At 49.7% G+C, this 18,400-nt stretch overlaps 1 protein-coding gene across 1 annotated transcript; it reads right to left on the bottom strand.

The window, feature by feature from the left end:
* Positions 1 to 630: 630 nt before the first annotated feature.
* Positions 631 to 10,747, bottom strand: Pklr (pyruvate kinase L/R). Its single transcript, XM_090339855.1, has 11 exons — positions 10,703 to 10,747; positions 9,639 to 9,821; positions 6,899 to 6,990; positions 6,673 to 6,804; positions 6,196 to 6,382; positions 5,352 to 5,622; positions 5,090 to 5,240; positions 4,689 to 4,841; positions 4,434 to 4,600; positions 2,295 to 2,476; positions 631 to 1,135 (listed from the first exon to the last, which is right to left on the bottom strand). Exons 1-11 carry the CDS (start codon positions 10,707 to 10,709, stop codon positions 1,029 to 1,031), a joined length of 1,632 nt encoding a protein of 543 aa, XP_090195981.1. The 5' UTR covers positions 10,710 to 10,747; the 3' UTR covers positions 631 to 1,028.
* Between the last annotated feature and the right edge of the window lie 7,653 nt (positions 10,748 to 18,400).

The raw sequence follows: 18,400 nt of genomic DNA, 5'->3' as shown, positions 1-18,400 counted from the left end.
GCCTGGTGCCAGTGGCTCATGCCTATACTTCTAGCTATTCAAGAGGCTGAGATCTGAGGATTTTCCTGCCCTGGCTGGTGAGCCAGATGAGACTTAATCTCCAGGTAACTAATAAAAAGCTAGAAGTGCGGCCGGGAGTTTGGCCTAGTGGTTAAAGTGCTTGCCTAGCATGCATGAAGACCCGGATTCGATTCCTCGGTACCACATACATAGAAAAAAGCTGGAAGTGGTGCTGAGGCTCAAGTGGTAGAGCTCTAGCCTTGAGAAAGTCCAAGGACAGTGCTCAGGCCCTGAGCTCAAGCCCAGGACTGGCAAAAAAAAAAAAAAAAGCTAGAAGTGGAGGTATGGCTCTAGTAGATCACTAGCCTCGAACACCAAAGCTAAGAGACAGTGCACCAGTCCTGAGTCCTACCCCCTCCTTCCCACCCCCATACACATACAAGCAGTCCATTTGGCTTTCAGATCTCCCCAACATCCATCTACCCTAGCTTCCCCCAAACATCAGTTTACTATCACTGTCAATCACCCTGAAGCAGAACCACCGAGATGGCCCTTCAGAGTATTGGAGGAGATCCACCTCTCAGGAGATGGTCATGTTATGAGGGCCCCACAGAAAAACATTAGACTGCATAAATACAAAGTATTTTTTTAAAAAGATTCTGCATAGGCTGTGGAAAAGATAACCCTAATTCCTCTCCCAGCCCCAAGGACTGGGAGCCTAGATGAATAGAATTAACCAGCCAAGCTGGGATTAAAGGCTCAGGGCATCTTAGGCCTAGCTGAGCAGATTGGATGCAGAGGATATACAATTGGTAACCAGTGCAAAATTAATTGGACACAGATTTCCAGGACCTGTGTGAAAGGGAGATGGGAGGAGTACCCTGGAATGGGGCTAGATGACAGATGTGATTTCTGCTAGTAATGATGGGGGTACAGAGGTATGCTGTGGAAGGGGACTTGGTTTCAGGCAGCAGAGTGGAGGAAGGAAGGGAAATGATACAAGCCAGGTCTGAGGCGGGAGGGGCATCTCAGGATACACTCAGTACCCGCATGATGTTGGTATAGCCAGAGCCAGGTCGCCAGCCTGTCACTACGATCACCAGATCCCCAGCACGGAGGAAGCCACGGAGCTTTCCTGGAAGAGGGAGGAAGGAGTTATTCTGACATTGACAGACACAGGTTAGCCTCTATCACCGCAAGGCTACGCTGCAGGGTGGGATTAGGAACTTGAGCTGGAGCAATGCCAGGAAGGTGAAGACAGCAGCATGTTCACAGGGCAGAATGGAGTATATCCTTGCTAAGCATTAAGTCTGTCCATCTGCGTGGCAGTGCTGGGAGAAAGAGGTCAGACTACTCGTACATGTGATCCTAGCTACTCAAGATGCTGAGATATGAGGATTGCAGTTTGAAGCCAGACCATGCAGGAAAGCCCATGAGACTCGTTTCTCCAATAAACTACTTAGAAAAAGCTAGAAATGGGGTGAGAGTATGGCCTAGTGGTAGAGTGCTTGCCTAGCATGCACAAAGACCTGGGTTTGATTCATCAGTATTACATACACAGAAAAAGCCAGAAGTGGTGCTGTGGCTCAAGTGGTAGAGCTCTAGTCTTGAGAAAGCCCAAGGACAGTGCTCAGGCCCTGAGTTCAAGGCCCAGGACTGGCAAAAAAAAAAAAGGCTAGAAATGGTGCTGTGGCTCAGGTGGTAGAGTGCTAGCTTTGAGTAAAAGAAGCTCAGGGACAATACACAGGTCTTGAGTTCAAGCCCCAGAACTAGCAGAAATAAACAGAATAAAAAAATCTGGAGAGCTGGGCGTGGTGGCTCATGCCTGTAATCCTAACTACCCAGGAAGCTGAGATCTGAAGATCTCCCCATTCAAAACCAGCCCAGTTCAAAACCAGCCCAGGCCCTCAAGTCCATGAGACTCTTTTTTTTTTTTTTTTGCCAGTCCTGGGCTTGGGCTCAGGGCCTGAGCACTGTCCTTGGACTTTCTCAAGGCTAAAGCTCTACCACTTGAGCCTCAGCATCACTTCCGGCTTTTTGCTATGTATGTGATACCAAGGAATCGAACCTGGGTCTTCGTGCATGCTAGGCAAGCACTCTACCACTAGGCCAAACTCCCAGCCCCCATGAGACTTTTATCTCCAATTACTAGAACCTGGAAGTGGCGCTGTGGCTCAAGGGGTAGAGCAGTAACCTTGAGCTGAAGAGCTCAGGGATGGCACGCCAGCAGAGTCCAAGCCCCATAACCCACAAAAAAAAAGCCACAGAGGAGGTAGAAAGTCCAGGGGACTTACCACTTTCAATGCCAAACTGGACTCTACGATCCACATCATCCGCCCAGATGGCCTCTGAGGGTTCACGGTAGAGCAAGGGGAAAACTCCTCGACACAGGTGGACCTGGCGGGCAGCCTGGGCAGAGCGGGTGACAGCAATGACTGCTGCCCGTGGTCGATACCGAGACAGAAGCTGGGCTGAGCTGGAAGAAGACAGACAAGACACAACATTAAAATGGTGCTCAATCAGGAAATAAGCTTGAGTTCTGGTTCCAAGTGTCAACAACTATGTAACCATAAGTAGATTATACTACTTCTCTGGGCCTTGGTTTTCTCCCTACCACACAATGATGATAGGAGATAGTAAGTATATACTATATGAAATAAGTTATGTTAAATAAGTTAAGAAACATAAATCCAGAGCCTAGTGGTAGAGTGCTTGCTTAGCATGCGCAAAGCCCTGGGTTTGATTCCCTGATACCATCTACACAGAAAAGGTTAGAAGTGGTGCTTGGCTCAAGTGGTAGAACACTAGCCTTGAGAAAGCTCAAGGACAGTGCTCAAGCCCCAAGAGTAGCCAAAAAAAAAAAAAAAGATTGAAAAAAAAGAAAGGAAGAAAAGAAAAGAGAAACATAAATCCAGTCAGGTACTATAGCTCACTACTGTAACCCTGGATAATCAGAAGGCTGAGATCTGATGTTCACCGTTCAAAGCCAGCCAGAGCTGAATAGTTCCAAATACTTTGTCTCCAATTAGCCAGTAAAAGAACTGAGCTTGCCAGGTAAGAGTAGCTCACATCTGTAATTCCTTAGGAGGCAGAGTTCTAAGGATTGAAGTTCAAAGCCAGGCTGAGCAAGAACATCTACAAGACACTTTTTTTTTTTTTTTGCTAGTCCTAGGCTTGAACTCAGGACCTGGACACTGTCCTTGAGTTTTCTCAAGGCCAGTACTCTACCTCTTGAGCCATGGGACCAGTTCTGACTTTTTTCTGTGTATGTGGTGCCAAGGAATTGAATCCAGAGCTTCATGCATGCTGGGCAAGCACCCTACACTAGACCACATTCCCAACCCTCTAGAGAGTCTTATCTCAATAAACCACCAAAACCAAACCAAACTAAACCACAAACAAACAGAAGTAGTGTTGTGACTCAGGTGGTAGAGTGCTAGCCTGGAGCAAAAAACTCAGGGACAGGATCCAGGCCATGAATTCAAGCCCTAATACCACAAAAAGACAAAAGATCAACAACAAAAAATAACACCTTCCTAAAGACTATCCAGGTATTCAGTACTAAACTTATTATTATTTTTGTGGGTCATGGGGCTGGTCGGCATGGGTGCTGTCCCTGAGCTCTACAGTTCAAGGCTACCACCCTACCCTTGAGCCAACCCCCACTTCCCATTTTCTAGAGGATAACTGGAGGTAAGAGTCTCAGGGTTTTTTTGTGCCTGGGCAGTCTTTGAACCTTGATCCTTCGATCTCAGCCTCCTGAGTAGCTAGGATTACAGGTGTGAGCCACCAGGCTGGCTCAGTACTAAATTTATAAATAGTACTTACTATCTCTTGTAAAGGGGCCAGGAGAGTGGCCCAGCGGTAGTGTCCCTAGCATGCATGAAGCTCTGGGTTTGATTCCTCAGTACCATACACACAGAAAAAGCCAGAAATGGGTGCTGTGGCTCAAGTAGTAGAACTCTAGCCTTGAGAAAGCCCAAGGACAGTTTGTAGGCCCCTGAGCTCAAGCCCCATAACTGGTATAAAAAAATAATCTGTTAATCCTCACAAATCCAAGAAGAACAAATGGTTATTTCAAATAAACTCAAGGAGACAGAACAGGCTATAGGCTTCTAAGGCTCAGGTGAGTTACCCAAGGTCTCATAAAGAAACACTTGAACTCAAGCACACTGGGCACTTCGGCAACACCTCAGCATTATAAAGCTCCTTCAGCCCAAGTGATGTGCCTAGTGAGGCCACTGTCCCCTGCAGTCCCCTTGGAGTTCACTGCACAAGTCCTGGTCTGCCTGCAAGCTCTGCCTCTACAGCTCTAGCTCTTCTTGTCCTGAGGAAGTGCGCTTCATCCCTGGCCAGCAGACAATACTCAGGCCTAGGGGCCGCCCCAGCCCACCCCTGGCCCAAGCCCCATCTGGTGCAAGTGCACCCCTCACCGGCCAGTCGTGGTCAGCACGATGATGGCCGCAGCACAGCATTTGAAGGCAGCCTCCACAGCACCAATGGCGGTGACCTCAGTGGGGTCACGGCTCAGTGGTGCCGCGCGGCGGAGCTCCTCAAACAGCTGCCGGTGGTACACAGCAGCCTCGGCCTCTCTGGCAATCTGAAGGCATCAAGAGGTCAGGCTGGGCAGGGGCCACAAGGGACCCAACGAGGGTTGGTTTCATGGCGTTTGAATCCTGGGCACTTACCGCATGCTGCATCCTCACGGCTTCCACGGGATAGCTGCCTTTGGCGGTCTCTCCAGACAACATGATGCAGTCCGCCCCATCCAGAACAGCATTCGCCACATCGCTTGTTTCTGCCCGAGTTGGCCGGGCTTTAGTGATCATGCTCTCTAGCATCTGAGGGACACGAAGACATCAGAACTGTAGGAGTCGTGCTCTGAGAAACCTACAAGTCCAGTCCCAGACCCTGACAGTTGAGTTTTCTCATCTAAAAATACGGGTCACCTTACAGTATTTCTATCTAACTGCATCGCCGCAGGATCAAACACTGAGCAGCCAAGAGTGGTGTAGCTATAAGGTATGGTATTCACTTCAGTGTCTCCATAACCCACAGAGCACCCCAAGGCCAAGTGTTCACTCCAGACCTGTGTGGCGCAGACCACAGGCTTGCCCGCAAGGTTGCAGCGCCCAATCATCATCTTCTGAGCCAGAAAAACCTTTTCAGCTGGAATCTCGATGCCCAGGTCTCCCCGTGCCACCATGATGCCATCACTCACTTCCAAGATTTCATCAAACCTGGGCAGTTGGAGGAATCAGGGCTGGGGCAGAACCAAGAGATGGCAGAGGGTAGCAGGCAGAAGAGGGACAATGGTGATAGACCCGACAAGAATAAAGACTAAGCCTCACTTCTTCACGCCTTCATGGTTCTCAACTTTGCTGATAATTTTAATGCTCTCTCCTTCTGGCCCTAGGGCAGCCCGGACAGCAGTCACATCACTGGCTTTGCGGACAAAGGAGGCAAAAATGATGTCCACACCGTGCTTCACCCCGAAGTGCAGGTCCTTGACATCCTGCTCCGAGAGGCTAGGCAGGTCCACCTCAGCACCTGGCAAGTTCACGCCCTTCCTGCTGCCCAGGACACCGCCGTTTTTCACTTGGGTCACCAGCCCCTCTGGGCCTATGGGCATGGAAAGAGCCAGCTTTTGTCAAAGGTGAGGGAGGTTGGGGCAGAGTCACAACAGAGCAAATTCGGGGCTTGGGCCCTCAAGGGTCATGTTCTTATTTCTTCCACTGGTTCTGAGTCCACATACAAACAGGACAGGGGGCCCGGGGAGTTTGGCCTAGTGGTAGAGTGCTTGCCTAGCATGCACTAAGACCGGGGCTCAATTCCTCGGTATCACATATATAGAAAAAAGCTGGAAGTGGTGCTGAGGCTCAAGTGGTAGAGCTCTAGCCTTGAGAAAGTCCAAGGACAGTGCTCAGGCCCTGAGCTCAAGCCCAGGACTGGCAACACACACACACACAACACACACACACACACACACACACACACACACACACACACACACACACACACACACACACACACACACGAGGCTCCAGACAAATGAATCCGAATCCAGCCCCCACCCCCGTCGGCTGGTGACCCCGGGTCGACACGTGGCCAGGGGAGGGTGGTGGGGGCGCCGAGGGGAAAGGAATGTGCCCAGAATGTGCCCAGGGTTTGGTGGGGTGGGAGGAGCATCCGCACCGACTTTCTGGACCACGAGGGAGATGAGTCCGTCGTCGATGTAGATGTGGCCCCCCACTGCGACGACCCGGGCAATATTGGGGTAGTCCACCCACACCGTGGTCGCGTTCCCTCGTGTGCGGAAGGCTGGGTCCACAGTCACCAGCACCTGGGAGCCCTTCACAAGCTCCACTTCCGACTCTGGGCCCTGGGGGAGAGAAGAGGCCAGAGCTGGCGAGATCCTGGAGATCCTCGGCCTCCCCGGCCCCGCCCCGGCCCCGCCCCGGGCCGCCCAGGCCCCGCCCGGACCCCGCCCGGACCCCGCCCAGACCACGCCCCTGTACCAACCCAGGCCTCCCCGGCCCCGCCCCCGGATCGCCCAGGCCCCGCCCCTGGGCCCGCCCTGGGCCCGCCCCTGGGCCGCCCAGGCCCCGCCTCTTCCGCCCCAGTCGCCCACGCGTCCTCCGGTCGCTGGCTGGGTGCGGCCCCGCCCCTCACCCCCTGCAGGATCCCAGTTCGAATCTCCGGTCCCTTGGTGTCCAGCGCAATGGCCACAGGCCGGTAACTGAGCGGGGAAGTTGCAAAGCTCTCCGCTGCCTCCCGGATGTTGGCGATGGACTCGGCGTGGTACTGGGGGCGGGGGCGGGCGCGGGACGGAGATTTCAGGAGGCGTTCTTTTCCAGAAGCGCCGTCCAGCTCCGCCCTCCACCCTCCCGCCCGGCACCTCATGGGAACCGTGGGAAAAGTTGAGTCTGGCAATGTTCATCCCGGCCTTGATCATCTCCTTGAGGCGCTCCACCGAGCGAGATGCCGGCCCTGGAACCAGAGATAGCCTTGAACTCAAGTGACAGCCGGACCCGCCGCTGCTTCCAGAGCCGCTGCACAGCGCACAGCGTGGGAGGCCGGCACCTGACCGTTATTCCCGGATCTCACCCAGAGTCGCACACGAGGGAGGCAGCAATATGATAGTCTTTGAGGGGACAGGGGTTAAAGTCAGATGAGGATATTTTGGGACAGATATGAAGCTTGAAAGCTCAGAAGTCTCATTGAGAGCTGAGTTCTGTCTGAGAATATTGTCTTCTTCCTGGACCATCTACAGCCGCCGCCTCCTCCTCCTCCTCCTCCTCCTCCTCCTCCTCCTCCTCCTCCTCCTCCTCCTCCACCTCCTCCTCCTCCTCCTCCTCCTCCTCCTCCTCCTCCTCCTCCTCTTCCGTCACTGCCCCTTGAGCCACACAGCACCACATCTAGTCTTTTCTGTTTATGTGGTACTGAGGAATTGAACCCAGGGCTTCATATACCAGGCAAGCCTTCTACCACTAAGCCACATTCCCTGCCTGCGATCTCTGGCTTTTTTGCTTGAGGCTGGCACTGGAGCACTTAAATCACACCTCTATTTCTAGCTTTTTTTTTTTTTTCTGGTAAATTGGAGATAAGAGTCTCACAGACTTTTCTGTGAGACTAGCTTCAAACCGTAATGCTCAGATTTCAGCCTATCCTGAGTAACTGTGGTTACAGGTATGAGCCACCTGTGCCTGACTTTTTGTTTTCTCCTTTAGTGCAAGAGATTAAATCCAGAGCCCTCTGTATACTAGGCAAGCACTCTACCACTGAGCTACACCCAGCTCTTTCCCTTGGCCTCCAGGAAACCAGGCTCTCTTCCTGTTCTCCGACTTCACTATTCTCTCCTTGGTTTCCCTTCTTCAGTAGATCTCTAGTGGTTAACCGTATCTTTCTGTTAATCAGTCATGGAGCTTGAACTCAGGGCATGGCCACTGTTCTTGGACACTTATGCTGAAGACTAGTGCCACTTGAGCCATAGCACCACTTCTGGCTTTTTCTGTGTATGTGGTACTGAGGAATCGAACCCAGGGCTTTGTGCATGCTTGGTGAACACTCCACCACTAGGCTATGCTCCTGGCTCCATGTCCCTGAGCTTTTTGCTCAAGGCTAGCTCTCTACCACTTTGAGTCAGAGCTCCACTTGTGGTTTTTGAGCCATTAATTGGAGACAAGGGTCTCCCTGGGATGATTCTTCCTGGGCTGGCTCTGAACCTCAGTCCTCAGATTGCAGCCACCTCAGTGACTAGGATTACAGACTTGAGCTGTGGTGCCTGGCTTACCTCTGTCATTTTTACTTTATTTGTTTATACTAGGGATCAAACACAGGGACTTGCTAATGGTAAACCTGTGCTTTAACACTGAGCTATGTCTTACATCTGTCACCTTTACTCCTTTGGTTATCTACACTATTGTCATGACTTGAAAACTATAGCCATGTGACTTACATCTTTCACCTTTACTCCTTTGGTTATCTAAACTATTGTCATGACTTGACAGTTGTCAGTTGTGGCACTTGAATTCTGGGTCTGGGCATTGTCCCTCAGCTCAAGGCTATCACCCTATCCCAAGAGCCACAGCTCCACTTCCAGTTTTCTTGGTGATTAATTGGAGATAAAAGTTTTGTGGGCTTTTTAGTGCCTAGGCTGGCTTTGAACCTTGAACCTCAGATCTCAGCCTCCTGTGTGTGTGTGTGTGTGTGTGTGTGTAGTGGGGGGGCGGGGGGAGTCCTATAGCTTGAACTTGGCCTGGGTGCTGTCCCTGAGCTCTTCAGCTCAAGGCTACCATCCTGCCTCTTGAGCCAAGCCCCACTTCCCCTTCCTGTTTAGAGCCATAACCTCCCTCCTGTTCTTAAAGCCCTGGTTCCCTTACCATACTCTCTTTCTCTTTTCCCCATAGCACTTATCATTTTCACTACCCTGATTTACTCTTTGATTATTTATTGTTGATTATTTGCTGTTCCATCCAGCTAGTCCATCAGCTCAAGCAAGCAGTTGTCTGTTTTATTCACTGATGTAATCCTGAGCCCCAAACTTTGTCTACAAATCTGTGGACTGAATAATAATGTTAAAACATAGAGACATCTCAGAGATTAAAATGAAGAAGTAAGCCCAATGCTGATGGCTCACTCCTCTAATCATAGCTTCTCAGGGGGCTGAGATCTAAGGATCATGGTTCAAAACCAGTCCTGGAAGAGAAGTCCAGGAGAATTTAATTAGCAAAAAACAAGAAATGTGGCTGGGAGTGTTGCCTAGTGGAGAGTGCTTGCTTAGCATGCACAAAGCCCTGGGTGTGAATCCTCAGTACTGCATACACAGCAAAAGCCAGAAGCAGTGCTGTGACTCAAGTAGCAGTGTGCTAGCCTTAAGCCGGGGTGTGTGTGTGGGCGAGCTCAAGGACAGTGATCAAGCTCCAGACTGGCAAAAAAAATTAAAAAAAAAAAAAACCACCCAGAGGTGGAGTATGGTTCAAGTGGTACTGCACCAACCATGAGCAGGAAAAACAAGCAAGAGTGCAAGGCTTTGAGTACACAGACACACACACACACACACACATGCATGAACGAGGGAATACCCTTTGGCACACTGGAGATGCTGTTTGAAGTTGCTAGGGGACATGCGGACTCACCAATGGTAGCAATGATACTGGTACTTCGAGCAGCTACTGGCTCAGAGTCGATGTCCAGCAGGCAGAGGTGTTCCAGGAAGGTATCTGCCATAGCGGCTGAGAGCTGCTGCTTCTGGAAGAAGGCAGTCCCCAGCTCTTGGGTTAGCTGGGCTATGCTAGCACGTCGCAGATACCCAGCTGGTCCTGCAGTAGTAGAAGGGGTCTCAGGGATTGCAAGGCCTGCCTTGCCTCCACGTGGTGCACCATATTCCTTCTCACAGCTCTGCAGATTTGTAGAGGCCTTTTTATTTTTGCCAGTCCTGAGGCTTGAACCCAGGGCCTGCGCACTGTCCTTGGGCTTCTTTTGCTCTAGGCTTGAACCCAGGGCCTGCGCACTGTCCTTGGGCTTCTTTTGCTCTAGGCTTGAACCCAGGGCCTGCGCACTGTCCTGGGCTTCTTTTGCTCTAGGCTTGCACTCTGCCACTTTTGCCGCAATACCACTTCCTGCTTTTCCTGCTTAGGTGGCATTGAGGAATTGAACCCAAGGCTCGTGCATGCTAGGCAAGCACTCTACCAATAAGCCACATTCCCAGCCCAGGAGGTCTTCTTTTGAAGCAAGTGTTATGCATATACTATCTTATTTAATGCTAATGAGTCTTAAAGCATGTACTCTGAAATGCTCTAATAATCCCACTTTTACTGATAAGGAAATAGGGTTAAGCTAAAATAAATTCCCTAAGATCATTCAGGTTCTTAAGTTATAGAGATGGGATTCAAATCTAGATCTGACCAATCTTAGGCTCAACTACATAGGCCCTTCACAATCCGAGTTCTCGCCCTGCAGCAGGTACAGCAGCTTCAGCTCCCTTCCATGTATAGTTCACAGTACTCCCTCATTATCTTACCCAGGAACCACTCAGTTCTGTGTTCTAAGGTCCCTGTTTATTTCCTCCCACCCCTGGCAATTAACTGATTTCCTCCCCTGCTCCTGGGTGTCTAGCCTATTCAAGATGGCTCCAGGTATGTGGAGGCTTAGGAGAGAATTGACCCATCCCATCCCAGAGTTGCACCCCGTCCAGCTGCACCTTCCATGTCACAGCACGTCTCCCCCGACCTTCTCTGTAGGTCCGCTTCACAATATGGCATGGACAGAGGCGAAAGCCCTGCTAGGCTGTGGATCAGCCTTGAGACTGGTTAAAGTGTCACCAGTGAGCGTCTCTCTTGCCAATAGAAACCCTATATGCCAGGGACCAGAGTCCAGGAAACACGGGAGTGTCCCGTGGGGCCCACGCTTTAGGCTGTCCTTTGGCTCACCTGTGGGGCCTGAACAGGAAGCTCAGACCAGGGTGCATATTTAACACCAGGGATACCCTGATAATACCTTCCCCAAATCCTTCTACCTCCGCTTCTGATTCCTGCCTACCTTGCTCTTTGTGCTCAACCCTTCTAGTCTCCTTCTTACCTCTTGGAGCTCCAATTAGTACAGACTTTGCCAAGTCCTTTTGGGACCGTGAGATCCATGACCAAAGCTGCTGGGGCTGAATGTTCTCTTGGATTGACATGCTTTCGAAGTGTGACACTCAGAGGGTAGAATGACAGAACTGCTGAGCTTATCTAGGGGACCCAGAGAATAGAAAAGGGGCACACCCGGTAGGCAATTCCATCCCCCCACACGGTCCCTCCCCCAAACCTGCCAGTTCTCTGCCTTGCCTCTGCTATACACCATTTGCTCAAGGATAGCACTCTACCATTTGAGTCATGGTGCTACTACTGTCTTTTTCCTGAGAGGTTATTTGTAGACAAGAGTCTCACAGACTTTCCTGCCCAGGCTGACTTTGAACTCCTATCCTCAGATCTCAGCCTCCTGAGTAGCTAGGATTACAGGCTTGAACTGCCAGCATCTGCCCATCCCCCCTTCTCTCTCTCACTCTCTCTCTCTCTCTGGAGCCACAGTGTCACTTCTGTTTATGTGGTAGGAAAAGAACCCAGGTTTTCATGCATGCTAGCCAAGCACTCTACCACTAAGCCACATTCCCAGCCCTCTCATCCATTTTTTTTTATCAGTCCTTGGGCTTGAACTCAGGGCCTGGGCACTGTCCTTGGGCTTTCTCAAGGCTAGCACTCTACCACTTGAGCCAAAGCATCACTTCCAGCTTTTTCTGTATGTGTGGTATAGAGGTCTTGAACTCAGGGCTTTGTGCATGCTAGGCAAGCACTCTACCACTAGGTCATGCTCCCAGTTTGTCTCTCATCCAGTTTTTTTGTTTGTTTGTTTTGGTCGTGGGACTTGAACTTTGGGCCTAGGCATTGTCCCTGAGCTCTTCAGCTCAAGGCTAGCACTCTACCACTTAAGCCACAGCACTGCTTCCAGTTTTCTGGTGGATAATTGGAGATTAAGAGTCTCACAGACTTTAGACAAGATGGTTGGGGGATTGAACTCAAGGTCTCATGCTGTCTGTCGTTTAGCTCTCAATGTTTGTGTTTTACTAATTGAGCTACACTTCCACTTCTGAAGTGCAGGCTGGGCAAGCCCTCTGCCACTCATCTACATTCCCAACCCTCAACTGAGATTTGAAGTATAAAAAGGAACCAGAAGAACAAAGGCTTATTATTACTTTATTTTATTTTATTTTTTGGTGCTAGTCCTGGGGCTTGAACTCAGGACCTGAGCACCGTCCTCGGGCTTTCCTTAAGTCTGGTGCTCTCTACTACTTAAATCACAGCACTACTTCTGGCTTTTCTATGTATATGGTGTGGAGGAATCGAACCCAGGTCTTTGTGCGTGCTAGGCAAGCACTCTACCAATAGGCCAAACTCCTGGCCCTAGGTGTTTTATTTTCCCCTGGTTCTGGCACTTGAACTGAGGGCCTGGTGCTATCCTTGAGCTGTTTCAAGGCTAGTGTTCTACCACTTGAGCAACCACTACACATCCAGCTTTTTTTTTGCTGTGGTTACTTATTTTTCCTGCTGGGGCTGGCTTCAAACTGCAGTCCTCAAATCTCAATCTCCTAAGTAGAGAGGATTACAGGCCTGAACCACTGGCACCCTGCTTATGTCAAGGTTTTTAGGAAGAAAATGGTTGGTGTCAAAGAAATGAAGAGCTACAGCAAGCAATACACTTGGAATGGAGGGGCACAGCCCGTGGTGAAACTGGGGACCAGAGTTGGACCTTGTACTGGTAGCAGTATATGATCCAACTAATGTTTTAGGTCACATGCAGTGAGAGCAGTGGGAGGCTTCAGGAGTGATTCCAGTATGAAGAGGATGGACTAACCTGTAGCAGCAGGGGTGGAGAGAGGAAGTTGGCTTTGACATACATTTTGGAGAAAAGCAAACAGAATGAAATGGTGAGGGGTGGGGGGAGGGAAGCTCCCATTTCCTGGAGGACAACACTAAGGAGCCTGACTTTGTTATAATGTTCAGGTTATTCTCCATTGGAGTATCAGTATTCAGAAGATGTAGGTTTATTTGAATCAAGTTTATTCAAGGCAGGCTCCAAAGAGGAGACTCGGAAAAAGCTCTCTGAGATCAGGAGGCAAGAAGGGCAATTATAGGAAGCAAGAGGTTGTGAGGCCACAGACTGGGTGGGGTCTTCACCAGCAAAGGGTGTGTGTCTTCTCTAGAGTGTGACAAGAGACTTTGATCTCTTCTGACCAGTTAAAGAAGGAAGGATGGGCCAGGAGTTTGGCCTAGTGGTACAGTGCTTGCCTAGCTTGCACAAGACCCGGGTTCAATTCCTCAGAACCACATACATAGAAAAAAGCTGGAAGTGGTACTTTGGACAGTGTTCAGGCCTGACTGAGCTCCAGGACTGGCAAAAAGCAAGCAATAAACAAACAAACAAACAAAATCTGTAGTCTAGCTGGGTGCTGGTGACTCACGGATAATCCTAGGTATCTGGAGGCTGAAATGTGACCTTTGCAGTTCAAAGCCAGTCCAGGTAGAAAAGTCTGTGAGACTCTTTGCTCCAATAAACGACTCAGAAAAAGCTGGAAATGATGCTATGGCTCAAGTAGAGAAGCACTAACCTTGAGCAAAAGAATCTCAGGGACAGGCCGGGAGCATAGCCTAGTGGTAGCTCGCTTAGCATACACAAAGCCCTGGGTTTGATTCCTCAGTACCACATACTCAGAAAAAAAGCCAGAAGTGGTGCTGTGTCTCAAGTGGCAGAGTGCTAGCTTTGAGCAAAAAAGTGTCCAAGGACAGTGCCCAGGGCCTGATTTCAAACCCCAGGACTAGGGAAAAAAAAAACCTCAGGGACAGCCCCTTAGTTCCCCTGAGTTCAAGCCCTTGAGTTCAAGGACTGGTGAAAGAAAGTAGGAAGGAAGGAAGAAAGAAAGGAAGGAAGGAAAAATTATACAGTGTAGGCCACAGGTGCTAGAACTTAGTCCCTATGGGTTCAACTCTCAGTTTCTACTGAACAGGTCCACAATGTTTCATCTTCTTCCCAGGCTCCTGCCCTCTCTTTCCTCTTACGGTTTCAGACATTCTAATCCAAGGTCCACTGACTCCATTACTTCAGGCCTGAGGTGAAGCAGATCATCACGGTAGTGGAGGGGGAAGCAGCTCACCTGAGACGGCCATGGTTTGGCAATTCTGAGCTGACTTCAGGATCATTCTGGGGGACAAGAATTCCAGAGACCTCCAGCACTAAATGATGAACTGGAAGCAGGCAGTGCCCCCAATGCAGCCTATGTCTTGTCCAGTCAACAGGCAGAAGCTTTCAGCTGATACCAAGGAGGAAAAGCATTCTGGCTGACCTTGGGCCTACACAAGAGAAATGCCATATACTTTCTCACTGAATTAAGACATTCTTTATGCAGGAGGCCTGAGAAAAGTGGGAGAGAGGCAATAGGGCCCCAGGATCTAAACAGTGAGGTTTAGTGCTCTAGACTTGCCAGAGAGAACTCTCTCCAATCCCTAACACATGCTTAGGCACTCTCCCACACATGCCCCATGGCTCTCCCACACAGGACACAGAACAAAGTCCCAACCATTGCATAAATGAATGGTTGAGTCAATACCATGTGCTCTGAAGATGGGCTGGACTGAAAGTGAGATTGAATGGGCGGGGAGGTTGGCTTAGTGGTAGAGTGCTTACCTAGCAGGCAGGAAGCCTTGGGTTTGATTACTCAGTACCATACACACAGAAAAAGCTGGAAGTCACACTGTGGCTCAAGTGGTAGAGTGCTAGCCTTGAGCAAAAGAAGCTCAGGGACAGTGCCCAGGCCCTGAGTTCAAGTCAGTTCTGGCAAAAATTTAAGAAACAAAATTACAATTAAAATTAAAAAACAAAACAAAAGCAAGAACAAAAAAAGGAGGAATTAAAAAAAAAATGAGGGGTCCAGAGTTTGGCCTAGTGGTAGAGTGCTTGCCTAGCATGCACGAAGACCCAGGTTCAATTCCGCAGTACCATATACATAGAAAAATCAGAAATGGTGCTGTGGCTCAAGTGGTAGAGCGCTAATCTTGAGGAAAGTCCAAGGACAGTGCTCAGGCCCTGAATTCAAATCCCAAGACTAGCAAAAAAAAAAGAAGAAAGTGAGGTTGAAGGTCACCAAGCAGGAATGTCTATGAGAATCTTATCTCCAATTAACCACCAAGAAGCTGAAAGTAGAGCTATGGCTCAAGTGGTAGAACACCAGCCTTGAGAACACAGTTAAGGGACAGCACCCAGGCCTTGAGTTCAAGCTTTAGGACTGGCACCAAATAAAATAATTAAAAAATACTGGGAAGGTGGAGAGGTGTGAGGACCACACTGTGTCCAAGATATTGAGGTTCAGGAGAGACAGGAACACTGGAGCAGGGAGATCAGGGTGGCTTTCCTGAGAGCTGACAGAAGAGCTGAATCCAGGCAAGGACTGGACTGCAGTGCTGCGAACATGCACATATGCACACACCCATTCAGGGTACAGAGCCACACGTGTGTGTGGTGCATTCATGTGCATGCACACTCACCCTCCTCCCACCCCCCAATCCATGTTAGGCACTCTGCCCAAGGTGGCTTAATTCTGTAGAGTATGGCAGACCATACCTCTTTCCCTTGGGAAAGTGCAGTGGCCAGCTAGTGCTGGACACTTTAGAGCCACAGGCCTAGCTGGGGAGAAGGCAAGACCAGGCTGCAAGGGCTCAGGGACAGGGGTACATTGGACCTTATGGGAGTTCTACCTAACCTTAATGCATGCCCACCTGGCTGGGGTGGGGAGAGGCTTGGAGCTAGCGTCAGCTTTGTCATCTGCACACTGAGATAATAAGCCTTCCAGAGGGCAGAGGGTGATAAGGTTAGTGGTGCCTGAGAGCTCTGTGCATCCCACTACAGAGTGCCGGCTGCTCTGCATGTACCCTGGAGAGGACTCTGACTGTTGTAGGGGATGAGGGTGGGGACTTGTGGTCATACAATTGTCTCAAAATCTATTTAAGGGGTTGGGGATTTAGCTCAGGGGAAGAGCCCTTGCCTGGCAAGTGCAAGGCCCTGAGTTCGGTCCCTAGCTCTGGAAAAAAAAAAATCTGTTTAATTAGGTATTTAAATAAATACCTAAATGCAGGGTGTAGGTGAAAAGCCTCTGTCTTCCCATTCCATGCAACTCCCCTCCAGTCCCCTTTCCTACAAGCCTCCCTGGGGTTCTCAGTTTTCCTCCCTCCCTCCCTCCCTCCCTCCTTCCCTCCCCTCCTCTCTCTTTCCTTCCCCCCTCCCCTCTCTAGTTCTGGGACTTGAACTCGTGGGCATTCACTGTCCCTGAGCCTCTTTGTGCTCAAGGTTATAGCTCCACCACTTGAGCCACAGAACCACTCTGGCTTTTTCCTGTGATCCTCAGATCTCATCCTCCGGAATAGTTAGGATTACAGGGGTGAGCCACCAAATTTGTCCATAGAAAACCATCATTTGCACAGTAAAGAAAATGCCAAAGAGGTACCAGAGGCAGTGTCCAATCTTGGCTGTTGTAGCATGGATCCTGCCATCCTCCCCAGGTGCCAGAATCCCATTTCTTCTCAGGGATGAATGATGTTCCATCTATGTTCCTTTCACATTCAAGGGCAAAGGTTTTTAAGAGGCCTGGCCTAGATGATCAATCTTTCTCTCCTCCCTTCAAATCAGTCATAGTGGCCTCCTTGCTGTTTTTTTGTTTGTTTGTTTCTTTGTTTTTGGCCAGTCCTGGGCTTTTGCTCAGGGCATGAGCACTGTCCTTGAGCTCTACCACTTGAGCCTCAGCACCATTTCTGCCTTTTTTTTTTTTCTATGTATGTGGTACCGAGGAATCGAACCGGGTCTTCGTGCATGCTAGGCAAGCACTCTACCACTAGGCTAAGCTCCCAGCCCCCTCCTTGCTGTTTTTATCCAGAAGAGGGAGGGCCCTGCATTTTCTGTCTCTTCCTTCTGCTTCCCCTAGATGGCTCCGTGCCTTGCTTACTGCAAGCCTTCTGATTTCTTTTCAGATACAGTCTTACAGGGAGGCCTCTTGGATCACTGTGTTTAATTATGTGGTCCTGACCATGCTTTGGACTCCTTTCCTGTTCTGCTCTTATATCTTTTTTTTTTTTCTTCCAGGCCTGGGGCTTGAACTCAGGACCTGATCACTGTCCTTGGGCTTTCTCAAGGCTAGCGCTCTGTCACTTGAGCCACAGCACCATTTCCGGCTTTTTTTTATATGTATATGGTACCAAGGAATTGAACCACGGTCTTCATGCATGCTAGGCAAGTGCTCTATCACTAGGCCAAACTCCCAGTCCCTCTGCTCTTATATATCTTTTATACTTGCTAAATGCGTCCCTTATCCCCAACCTAAAATCAGCGGTATGAGGCCTTTCTTTTTTTTTTTTTTTTTTTTGCCAGTCCTGGGCATGAGCTCAGGGCCTGAGCACTGTCCCTGTATTTTCTCAAGGCTAGGGCTCTACCACTTGAACCACAGCACCACTTCTGGCTTTTTTCTATGTATGTGGTGCCGAGGAATCGAACCCGGGTCTTCATGCATGCGAGGCAAGCACTCTACCACTAGGCCAAACTCCCGGCTCCCCCATGTAGGCAGATTTTTGCCTTTGTCCACTGCCATATTTTTGTTGCCTAGTGGGTGTTCAATAAATAATTTTGAAGAATGAATGAATGGTAAAGGGGCCTCACCATTGAAGACTTGAATTAGCCCTGGCCTCTCTTTTGAGTTACATAGCCTCTTATCAGAGACTCACTGGTCACTACCACCCCATGGGAGGGGCCATGCCACAATACTGCTCCTCCCTTTTGCAGTCTCTCTTGTACTTCTGGTAATTGCTTTTCTTTTTTTTTTGCTGTCCTGCTTTGCTTTCTCACTTCCCTCAACTAATATCAGAACTCAAAACCCTCTCACAAAACAACAACAACAACAACAAACCCTGTAGATTCCAACATCTTTTTTTTTTTTTTTTGCCAGTCCTGAGCTTGAGCTCCAGGCCTGAGCACTGTCCTTGGGATTTCGCAAGGCTAGCGCTACTACCACTTGAGCCACAGCACCATTTCTAGCTTTTTTCTGTGTATGTGGTACTAAGGAATCGAACCTGGGTCTTTGTGCATGCTAGGCAAGCACCCTGCCACTAGGCCAAACTCCCAGCCCTCCAACATCTTTCAAACCTCTTCTCTGTCCTCATTCTCACACTTGACCCAGATTCTACCAGTCTGGCATGTCTATGTGTGAGAGTCTTGTCCTGTAAGGGAGCCTCCAGCTGTAAGCTCAAGTTCTGGGCTTGAAAATCATGTCTGATTAGCCTGCTCTGATCAAAGGCATTGCCAGCACCTCAGGGTATACACACATTTT

Source organism: Megascapheus bottae, chromosome 10 (genome assembly GCF_031878675.1).
Source record: "Megascapheus bottae isolate mThoBot1 chromosome 10, mThoBot2.hap1, whole genome shotgun sequence".
Taxonomy (NCBI): Eukaryota; Metazoa; Chordata; class Mammalia; order Rodentia; family Geomyidae; genus Megascapheus; species Megascapheus bottae.
Note: the sequence above shows the minus strand (reverse complement) of the source record. Positions and strands in the feature narration are given on the sequence as shown.

Bases quoted from the DNA above. Each gene is read 5' to 3' on its own strand.
- Pklr (XM_090339855.1), bottom strand. The intron at 6,991-9,638 runs GTGAGTCCGCAT...CTCTGGTTCCAG, and splicing joins CAGTATCATTGCTACCATTG to GGCCGGCATCTCGCTCGGTG. The intron at 1,136-2,294 runs GTAAGTCCCCTG...TCCCTCTTCCAG, and splicing joins CCAGTTTGGCATTGAAAGTG to GAAAGCTCCGTGGCTTCCTC.